This window comes from Hippopotamus amphibius, chromosome 12 (genome assembly GCF_030028045.1).
Source record: "Hippopotamus amphibius kiboko isolate mHipAmp2 chromosome 12, mHipAmp2.hap2, whole genome shotgun sequence".
In the NCBI taxonomy this organism is placed as follows: Eukaryota; Metazoa; Chordata; class Mammalia; order Artiodactyla; family Hippopotamidae; genus Hippopotamus; species Hippopotamus amphibius.
In genome coordinates this window covers 99737571-99748174 of record NC_080197.1, presented here as the reverse complement: position 1 = coordinate 99748174, position 10604 = coordinate 99737571, and the positions used below count along the sequence as shown (strand labels likewise).

Below are 10604 nucleotides of genomic sequence, written 5' to 3'. Positions count from 1 at the left end.
GCTGTCTCCATCTTTGTGAGTCTGACCTGAGGGGCTGGGAGAGGCTGAGGAAGCTTCTGTAAGGAGGGAAGTGGATGGATTAACCCTTGCTTCTCTAGTTCCCTGTCGCCGCCCCTCCCCCAAGACAATAACCTAGAAAGCAGGGCTCTCTCTGATGCAGTTCCTTTATTATCAGGAAACAGTGTCATTATCAAGTTCCTCCCCAAATATATTTAGACTGTGTACAGCCCCAGCCCATACCTCCCATCCCTGGGGCATCCCAGGGGGCTGTGGCTCCTCCTCCTGACTTCTTGGTGGGGGTGGACACCCCTTAGGAAATGTGCATCTGTGATTCCCCACGCCTTACACACTAGAGTTGAGGAACTGTGTCTCCCCAGGCAGGGATCCCAGTAAGAGGCTCATGTTGCCCACAGCCATGTTGGGGGGCCCAGAGGGTGGTGGGGTGTGTTCAGAGCGGTCCCTCTGGTCATGGGAAGGGGGAGGACTCAGCCCCTGGGCCTCGTCCAGAATAGCCACAAAGTCCAGCTGCGTGTTGTCGAGGTCGAGAGAGTCCAGAGGGTTACACACCTGCCCTTCAGGAGGAGGGTACAAGGCTGGGCCCCCTCCCAGCCTGCCCACCTCAGGATGGCCACAGCTGGTGTTGGGGCCCCCTGCCTTGAGGGGCCCATAGCAAGTGGGTAGTGGGGGCAGAAGTCGGGGTGGTGCTGCTGCCCTATGGGAAGCCTTGTTTGCCCCTGCTGCAAAATTTTCATGACACGGTGAAGGGGTAGGATAGGAACCCGACTTGTGATTGGGCAAGTTAGGTGCGAAGCCGGGTCCATATGTGGCCACGGGGGCCTTGGCAGGGTTCGGGCTAACCTGGGGACCCCCCAGAAACTTGGGACCCTGGTAGAGAGGTTCCTGGACTGGGGCATCCCCCCTGCCCCCGCCCTCCCACAGCAGCTCCTGTTGAGACGGAACGTAGTTACACACAAGCTGCGCCTTGAGCTGTCCTGTGGGATGCGTGGGGGGCTCAAACCCCAGGCTGGGCCTGGGCTCTGCGGGAAGGTAATCGGGAGGTGGCTGGGCATAGGTGCCTGGCTGGGCATACTGGGCAGGGGGAGGCTGGGGGTAGTGCGAGCACAGAGGCTGTGCGCGTGGAGGCCCCTCACGGGGGTGGGCACTGAGGCAGGGTGCCAGTCCCGCGGAGTCGGAACCCACGGGACACCCCTGTTCCGGCTTCACCTGCACTTGTCCATAATGTTCCAGACGGGGACACGGGCTGTAGGCCCCAGCTGGAGCCTTGGGGCCTGGGTACAGCCCAGAGTGGGACGCGAACTCACCCCATGTTTCTTGGGTGGGTTCAGGGTAGGAGACCTGCTGGGGACAGGGGTTGGGGCCGTAGTTGGTGGGTGGACCAGGCCCAAGGGGCAGGGAGCCTGGGCCTCTAGCTCCATAAGGCTCAGCTGCTGCCCCCTCGGGTGCCCTGTACCCCAGAGGGTCAGCAGGTGGGAAGTCCACACAGGGGTTCAGACCACTGCCCGTCATGGAGGTCCCAACCTCCGGCTCCTCCCGTAGCCCTCTGGTATCCATGGCGACATTCTCAGCGATGCTGGGGGGCTGTGGTGAGTAGACAGAGGCTGGGAGTTGGGGATCAAAGTTCCGTCCTCCTGCCACTGTGGGGGGTGTGTGGACACAGCCCAAGCTCTTGAACCGCTGGACTCTGGCTGGGGCGGGGCGGTCAGCAGACCGGGCTGGGTCACTGGCCCTCCGGGTGACCCCTGCATTAGGGTTGTATCCTGGATACTCGGCTCGGCTTCTCCAGGGAGGTGCAGGAAGACCCCCCATCCGATCCAGGCTGGTTGCTGCCGTGGGTGGGGTACCACCTCCCCTGGCTGAAACATATCTCGCCCGGAGCAGGTAGTGCTGGGCAGGCATGAGGCCAGGCAGAGAGGTTGCCCCATTCTCTGGTGGGGAACCAGGGGGGAAAGGGGAGGCCAGGGAGGAGCGGCGGCTGACCGTATAGGCTGAGCTGACGCTGCTGGAGCTGCTGCTGCGGCGGTCAAGAGATACTGGGGGGCCCAGACGGCGAGATCCAGGAGTGCCTGCAAGTGATGGGTAGAAAAGGCCAGGGAGCCCTCTGAATCTCAGCCTTGTCCAGGAATCCCAGGGAAGGGTCCTTAACTCTAACCACTCAGTTCTGTCTCCTCCTTCTCCCATTCCCTTTCTCCTGGGTCACCAGGGATTCAGGGTCACTGTGAACCGTCCTACAGGTTGTGCACTGCACAATCCTAGGGGACAGCATTCACATCGTAGACTTTGTACATCACAACAGTTTTCTGAGAGATGGAAGAAACGTATCTTGAGGAAGGGGGACCTTCTTCTAATTGTACAAAGGTGCTATATAGCAGCCCTGAAGGGTGACGTCTTCCTTCCAACCTGAAGGAAGGTCCAGATCCCAACCCAGCAACCACCCCCCACACCCATCTCTCACCGGTGTGGGTCAGGCTGGGCAGTTTGAGGCTCCGGGGCCCTATCGGTCGGAACTGGTGTAGCTGGTCCAGCCTGAGGTTCTCAAGGCGGCAAAGAGTAGACAGACCCGTGCCAGCAATGCAAGGCCCCTCGTCCAAGCTAGACAGGTCCTCAGTGCTGCCCCCTGCATTCCCAGTCATTTCCACACCACTGTCGGTATTGGCTGCGCTGCCTGCTGGGGAGTGGTCACTGCTGCAGGACGACTGGGCCCCAGGGCTCGGCTGTGGCTTCTGTGGGGAAGATGAGGGCTGAGGGGGGCACCCATCCCGCTTCCCCACAGCTTCCTGAACTTGGTGAGTGACTAAAGCCTGTGTTCCAGTGACGGCCTAAGGGTGTAGAGAGGGCTGAGCAGGTGAACGGTGAAGGCAAACTGGAGAAAAGTTGTTGATGAGAGCCTAGACTCCCTGGGTTCAAATTTGTGCTCTATGACCTTGGACATAGGTCTGTGCCTGAGTTTCCTCATCTGAAAATGGGGAGAGTAAGTTCCTTTCTTATGAAGCTGTCGTGAGGAGTATGTGAAATTATGCAGGTACAAGGCCTAAAATAATATACTAATTCCTATATGAGTGTGTTGAACCCATTAAATAATTAATTACACCAAAATCCCTAGATTTGAGGTATCCCAAGGAGCAGGAGACAGGGGACCAACCACAGAGGAGAGATTTGCATAGGAGGGGATGGAACAGCTGGGAGGGGACTAGAGAGAGGTGGGCGGGGCAGGTGGGCCGGGGGTGGGGGTGGGGGTGGGGTGGAGGCAGGGGGTTGCCTCACCGTGGCACCCTCTGGCACAGTCAGTCTGCTCTCCTCCCTGATGGGGCCTCCATCCCGCTCCCTCTTGGGCTCCACTGTGGAAAGAGCCGGTGCCCGGGGCAGGGGGCCGTCTCCTCGGTGCCGCTTGGTCACGTGGGCGTCAGGACCATGCACCGTCTTGACATGTTTCCTGAGCGAGCTGGGATCTGTGTAGCGTTTGGTACAGCCAGGGAGCTTACACACATAGGGCTTCTGTGGAATGGAGCGTGAAGACAGCAGGCAAAAGGATCAAAGCGGAAGAATGCAGAAGAAACGGGAAAAAGTGGTGACATTAAGTGAGGACGAGGGGCGGTCAGGGAGGAATGCATAGCACCCAAGGAAGTAAGGAGAGCAGGGCCCTTGGAGTAGAGGATGAGAAGATCAAGGGGAAGATTAGCAACACTGAGAGCCCAGGCTTGGGAGAGATGAGGGGTTGAACCAAGGTCTGTGAGGCCTCCTAAAGTCAGGGGTTGAAGGGACCAGGGGTCTCTTCTAGTTAGAATGGGTCTATTTTAGTTTAGTCCTATGGCTGGTTAGAGGTAGGGGGAGGGGTGGTGCGTGGAAATTGTTGGTTTCAGAAAGACCTTCTCCAGGTGAATGATATGGGTGGGGGGACTCACCTCTGTGGAGTGGGTGCTGGGCTAAGGGGTTTCTTATGGGGGAACCTCCCCAGTAGATGGCTTCTTTAAGTGGGGAGGGTCTCTTGAGTGGGGCATTCACCTCATTGGAGTGGGTCCGATTCTGGTGCTTGGCTCGGTCACTGGCGTTGCTGAAGGCTTTGCTGCAGCCCTCGTGCTCACACATGTACGGCTTCTCACCCGTGTGTGAGCGCAGGTGCGTCTTCAGGTTTTCTAGACGTGAGTATGACTTCCGGCACCCCTCAAACTAGGGGATATGGGGGTCAAAGGATCGCGCTCAGACAGAAGGACATGGAGATTAGCGGAAGCCTGAATCTCAAAAGGGACATACATCAGAGAATATAACTCACGACGCAAGAGCACTGGGGCTTCAGAGTTCCCAAAATCTGGGGACAAGGGCAGGCAAGAGCTGGGGGGACAGAAGTAGCTAGAGGTACTCTGCCTGCAGGGACGTGGTGATGAGGCAGCGAGCAGCCCCTGGTCAAGCCAGAGCACGTCTCCCTGCACAGGGAGCCCAGACTGTGTTAGGATTGGGTCACCCTGGGCGTGTGTGTCCTCCGTGCATGGCTTCTCCATTAGGCAGAGTTGCAGGCACAGCGCCTAGTGCCCACTGTACTTTCAGGGGCCCATAAAAATGTTTTGATTTCTTTTACAAACAGGGGAAAAGTTAGCTTTTAGGTCCAAGGACGTGTTCTAATATATAATATCAATATGTTCATCTTTATACCAACCCAGTCATAAAATAGAATCTTAAAATATTTGTTTGTGGAGGAAGGGACCTATGAAGGCAAAAGTCAGACTGGGCCCTGCCTCGGTGGGGAGCCCCGAGTTAGGAAGGGAGCCAGAGCCTGGGGAGGGGTGCCTCACCGTGCACTTGTGTGGCTTCTCGCCCGTGTGTCTGCGCATGTGCACCACCAGCATGTACTGGGCTTTGAAGGGCCTCAGCTCCCTGGAGCAGCCCCCCCAGTGGCACACGAACTCCTTCCGCTCTCCGTGAATGTGCTCGCTGTTGATGTGCTGAGGGAGAAGATGCGGAGGTTCTCCGAGGTTCCCTACACCCCTGAGATCCAGAACAGACCTGCTCTCGATCTCCCCCCCCCCCCCGCCCCCAATATCCCTCCATGGCTTCCCATCATGGGGGAAGAAGAGGCAGGAAGGACATCAGAGCCCACATCTCCGTTCTTCCACGTTTCTAAAACAAAGCTACAGCTCCTGAGTTTCTGCCTACCCACTGGGCACTCAACCTCTGACCTCCTGCCCTTAGCCTGATTCCACCATGCCCCACCCAGAATGTCCTACAGGCTCCAGCCAGCGTTCCTGTTACCCCCTGGGGCTCACGTGCACCAGCTGCTCCTGGGAGTCAAATTCCTGACTGCAGCCATCCCAGCGGCAGTCAGTCTCATACACAGAATCGGGCTCCGGCTTCTCCTCTCTCTCCAGGTCCTCCCGCCCATCCAGCATCCCCATCAGGGGATCCTAGGGTAGGAGAGAAAATCCTAGTGTCACCTGGGTGACGGCTTTTGTTTTTCCGCAGGAGCCAGAGGTAAAGCTCCCCGCTCCCCTGTACCTGTGTGCCGGTGGAGGTGGGGCTGGACATATCGCCTTCCAAGGGCTCCTCTGGGCACTTGCTAACCAGCACATCCAGCTCAGACTTCAGCTTCCCCACGGGAAGAGGTGAGGGTGATGAAGGCAGAAGTGAGCAGGAGGAAGAGGCAGCCCAGTCAGGTCTTCCTGCCCTGAGTGCCCCCCTCCCCCCCGCCCCCCGCAAGCAGCTGGAAGCCCTGGGTTTGGAAGAGCCTTCCTCCTTAGATTGAACTGGTGAATGGGATGGGTGAAAGGTGGGATCTCGTTTGGAAGAGACTGATTCAACCCCAAGAAGTGAACCCCGGCACCCATAACCCTTTATTTTTCTGGCGCTGAAAACTTTTACATCCTCTGTGCTTCATCCACCTTTCCCCTAAAAAGTCCATCACCTGCCCACCCTGAACCGAGGGAAATCAGGTGACAACATGACAACCCTCACCTGGCAAGTGGAGAGGGGTCCCCGGGACTGAGGCTGTGGCAGCATCCCACCCTGGGTGGGGTCATGGGGACCACAGGGCTGGACCCCGAAGGAGGGCGAGGTCCCTTTTTGGTGATTCATCTGGGGTGAGAATCCCAGAGATGGGCTGAGGAGGGGGAGGAGAAGAGGCAGTTACTTAGGACTATCAGCTCAGAAAGGCTCAGGCGTTCTTGAGCTCTTTGGAGGGTTTCTGGAAGGCAGTATGGGACGCGGTTGAGGCAGCCCCAGGGAAGCACAGGGGAGGCTTCCACGCCTTTGAAACAATAAGGATTCAAATAGGGTCAGGTGGTTTGGCGGCCTTGAGGCTTTTAATGGGGTTTGGTAGGGTCTTTAGGGGCCTCTTAGCCCGAGGCTGTCTGCACCTCATGGTGCCGATGGAGAGGTGACCATAGGAGCCCCCCGGAGAGGCACAGCGTGAGTTGATGAAGGCCACGAGGGAGCTGGGTGAGGTGCGGATAACTGTCTGCAGGTCCAGGCTGGCATCCGACAGCGGTGAGATGGAGAGTGCCCGCTTCTTGGTCAATTTGACTGCACTCCGGGGAGGAGGAAACAGTGGGGCTGGGGCAGGAAACAGGGAAGACAGAGAGGGTAAAGGGGCATGTCCCCCACGCATCCAGCCTATGGGTCCTGACTCTCAGCAAAAAGAATGACACTAGACTCTGCCCTATGGACCCCATCTGTGACCTCCTGATCATTCTCTGACTCCTGGATCCCATCTCTAAGCATTTCCTCTTCCAAAGTAGATCCCCTGCCCTCCAGCTCTCTCCCTCAGAATGAGTTCCAAAGGAGCAGAAAGGGAAGAGATGTTGCCTGAGGCCTCACCCTCCATGCAGCTGTTGGCTTCTCTGGCTGGCCCATAAGTGTGGGGGCCGGACATGAGGGTGGCCTGGTGGCAGAAGGGCAGACCAGGCAGTCCTAGAAAAGAGATACTGGAATGGGGGATGGGAATGGAGGACACACAAAGTCTCACCTTGAAACCCCAGGTAAGGCCTGACCCCCTATTCCAAGCCCACAGGACATGGGGCCACAAATCTTTTTGTATATGGGAAACTGGCATGGGGTAGGAGATAGAAGAGGGATCCCTGGGGCTGGGTGAGAGGTCTGCCTGCTGTCAAGGTCCGGGGAGCGGTGTATGCACTGACCTTCTGTCCCCATGCCGGGGACCCCCTGACTGGGGAGGGGCCGGAGACAGCAGGGCTCGCCATAGCTACTGACTGGCGGTGGGGTCATCGAGTTGAACATGGTGTCTCAGAGGAGAGTGTGGGGACACTGCCGGAGGGGAAGGGAGATCTGCAAGTTATAAAGGTAAGAGGGAAACATGGAAGGTCAGATAACCAACTCAGGCGCAGAACCCTGGGCAGAGCGCCTCTAAGACATCTGCCGTGGGACGTCACGTGGAAATGCACAACACCCAGCCAGGGGTGGGTGAGGAGAGACGTCCCATAAAGGCAGAGGCAGTAGTCTTGGGGATCTTTGTGGGAACCGGGTGGGAGCTTTGTCTGGGTGTGTGTGTGTGTGTGTGTGTGTGTGTGTGTGTGTGTGTGTGTGTGTGTGTGTAGGGGGAGTGTTGTGGACTAATTGTGCCTACAAGCTTCAAGTGATTTGATACCACAGGCCCTCTGTTTCTTCTTGTTCTGGTCATGGGCCGGCTTTGAAGGGTGGGATGGGGGAACTCCAGGGGAGGAGTGACTTCAGGCACGGGGCTGGCTGCCTTCCTCTGCTGCCCGCTGCCCAGGGACAGCCTGGCTACAACCCGCGCAGTGTCCAGCAGAGGGAGGCCTCGCCCCAGCCCAGACAGACAGCCCCCGGCGGGGCGGGAGGGAGCCCTGATGACCGGCCCTTTTCTCTCCGAGGCAGAAAACTGTGTGGAAGGGGATAAAGTGTCTGAGGAGAGCCTCCCTGGTCTGTCGGGTGGAAAGGATGGAAGCTGGTGTTACTCACGGGTGGTTTGAACCTGGGCGCGCGCCTAACTCTTTTGGCCTGTGTCGGGGGACAGCAAAGGGGCTGCGAGGGAAAGCTTTGGGAGAGGACACGCGCGCGCACACACACGTCAGCATCCATTAGAGAGGAGCAGGGAGGGAGAGGAGGGTGCCGCTGTCCGGGTCTCTCCTCAAACTCCAGTCTCTGCTCCACCCCGGGTTTTCCGGCCTCCCGGGACTGAGGGTGGGGTGGGGCGGGGTAGGGTGGAGAACGAACGGGAGCGGGCCGGCCGGCGCGGTGGGTGATCCCGGGATGCTGGGATTTAGGGTGAGGGCGGGGTGAGATGGGGAGCGGAACCCGGACCCCATGACCCAGCCCGAGCCCCGCAGCCTGGGCCGTGCCCTGCCTAACTCCTCCTTTACCAGCGAAGATCCGGATCCTGCAACCTAGACCTCCCAACTCGACCTTGGCACTACGTTGGGGGGGGGGCGGGGGCGCACAGCTGGCTGGCAGCTGGATGGGGGGACACGTCTCCCGCCTCCTTCCTCTATGACTCACCCAGGGGAAGGAGGCGGGGGCTAGCAAACGACCCCCCAAAACTGAAGAGACTCCCCCAAACACGCCTGCTCAGCCATCTGCCTGCCCCAATGCCCAGCCGCAGGGGAGCCCGCGATGGAAAGGCGGCGAGACCCCTCCTCACCCGTGCGTGCCACAGCCCACCCACGTCTCCCCTTCACGCCAGTGGAAGGAAAATTTCGCTAACGTTTCCAGCTTCAGAAAATTAAGCTTTCCTGGGGTGTGGGTGAGAGCGCAGGATGGGGCAGAGAGCTCGAGGCTTCCCCTGCTGGGGCCCTGAATCATCTTCTGTGCCTCCCAATTTTCCAGAGTCCCCCCTCGTACCCCCGCTCCCCAACTCCCAGGAGTCGGCCCCGCCCCCCTCCTCCCGGCCCCGCCTTCCCCGCCCCCGTGCCTCCTCGGCCCACCCAAGTCGCCGCCGCAGGCTCTGGCTGCAGACGGCTCCGCTTCCCCCGCCCGCCCGGGGAGCCCAGTCGAGCGAGCCGCAGCGGAGGGGGGGGCGTTGAGAGGCGGGACACATTCTTCCCTCCTCCTCTCAGTGCACCCAGAGAGTTGGCATTGGCGCCCTTGGAGGGGCGGGGGGGGGCACTGTAGGAAAATGGGAGTCCCCTTGGGGGAGGGGTGGAAAAGAAGAACCCAGAAACGATAGGGAGAGAAAGTAACTAGGGTAAGTGAAATAAGGTGTGTCTGAGGAGGGGGCGGAGCCAGGACACCTTAGGCTCCTGGGTATCCCAGCTGGCTTCCCAAGGGTTAACCCCTCCAGACCCCCGGGAACCCCCTCATGACGTCAAGGGCGGGGTCTGTGCCGCCTGGCGGGGAACGCCTGGGAGATAACTGCGGAGGGGGGTGTCTCTGGACCCCGCCCCCCAAGGGAAAAAACCACCCTTATTCCGGCTCTTACAATTCCCCCCGGGAAATTGCCCTGCCTTCTCCCTCTACTGAACCGTAAAGACCTACCCTATGAAGACCCCAGTTCTCCAGCGCCCTAAAACCTTCAGTCCCCCGTGTCTATGGGATCCCCTTTCCCTAATCCCGTCCCCAAAGCTAGCTGCCCAGGGAGGATTGTTTCGGGGTCACGGGGCCTGAAAGAGGCTTCAGAGCGGGGAGCAAGGGTAGGCAGGGTGGTCTGAGCCAGAGGAGGGGCCTCGGTCCCCAGCTCCCGTTTGGGAGGGGAGGCCAACGGGGATGCTCAGACAGGCAGTGGCCAGTGGTCCCACCCCATCCCAGTAGGGGTCTCCTTGTGGCTGGCCCCAGCTGCCCTGGTGGTCCTGAGGTCAGAGGGTCAAGACAAGGTCTCCTCAGCACTCTGCTCACAGTCCTTGGGACCCAAGCGTCCAAATTCCTCGGGGAGTCTTCCTAGGGCCTAAGCTAGAGACTGACTCCACCAGCCCCCTTCCTACTCCAGAAGACAATTCCTTGTCCCCAAAACACATGCACCAGCAAGCCCATCTGTCACAAGACGGGTCAGAGGTTCAAGCCCAGCCGCCCCCCACAGTGGTTTTGTCGCCTCACACACCCCATCTAGGACTCTCTCCCTAGCTGTTCCCTCCTTTCAGAAACAGGGATGTCTTCCTGCCCTGCGCTCACAATCACACCTGGAGTTCCCTCTCTACCACGCAGACCTCCAGCTAGCCGTCCTTCCAACCTCTTTACCCCAACCTCACTAAAGTGAGATGTTTCTAATACATGGGAGAAGCGGAGACAGACAAAGAAACCCACGGTGGCCTGAGGCAGAGACACACAGACTGTCAGAAGTGGAAAAGATACAGCGAAAGGGAGATATATTTGAAAAAATCCTCCAAACTTTCTAATATCTTATCCCAGGCTCTCCCACCCCTATTTTGCCTCTGTGCCCTAGGTCTCCCCCTTGGCTGGGCAGAGTCCCTCGCCAGCAGAGCATCCCCTCAGGTCCCTTCCCCCACCGCTCCCAGGTGGTCCCCCGCCTGCCCCCCTTCTCACCTCCGTCTGGGCGCAGGGCTTGGGATGCGCGGTCCAGGGCTGGAGTGTGGGCTGGGGGGCGTGCGGTGGGGAGGGGGGGGGCGGACAGGGCTACAGCAGCGCAGCCTCAGTGCCACCCCCACCCCCCCAGCCTGGCCCCCAGCCCTCCC

General features: G+C 59.3%; 1 protein-coding gene across 2 annotated transcripts; it reads right to left on the bottom strand.

Moving 5' to 3' along the window:
- Positions 1 to 150: 150 nt before the first annotated feature.
- On the bottom strand, positions 151 to 10564 carry GLI1 (GLI family zinc finger 1). Of its 2 annotated transcripts, XM_057702470.1 has the most exons (12): positions 10456 to 10564; positions 7143 to 7269; positions 6823 to 6915; positions 6363 to 6558; positions 5962 to 6106; positions 5506 to 5595; positions 5277 to 5414; positions 4806 to 4955; positions 4021 to 4185; positions 3283 to 3513; positions 2474 to 2741; positions 151 to 2084 (listed from the first exon to the last, which is right to left on the bottom strand). In XM_057702470.1, exons 2-12 carry the CDS (start codon positions 7240 to 7242, stop codon positions 343 to 345), a joined length of 3318 nt encoding a protein of 1105 aa, XP_057558453.1. In that variant the 5' UTR covers positions 7243 to 7269; positions 10456 to 10564; the 3' UTR covers positions 151 to 342. The 2 variants fall into 2 exon arrangements, with proteins under 2 accessions (XP_057558453.1, XP_057558452.1); XM_057702469.1 differs by lacking the exons at positions 7143 to 7269; positions 10456 to 10564 and having other exon boundaries at positions 6823 to 7057.
- Positions 10565 to 10604: the final 40 nt, after the last annotated feature.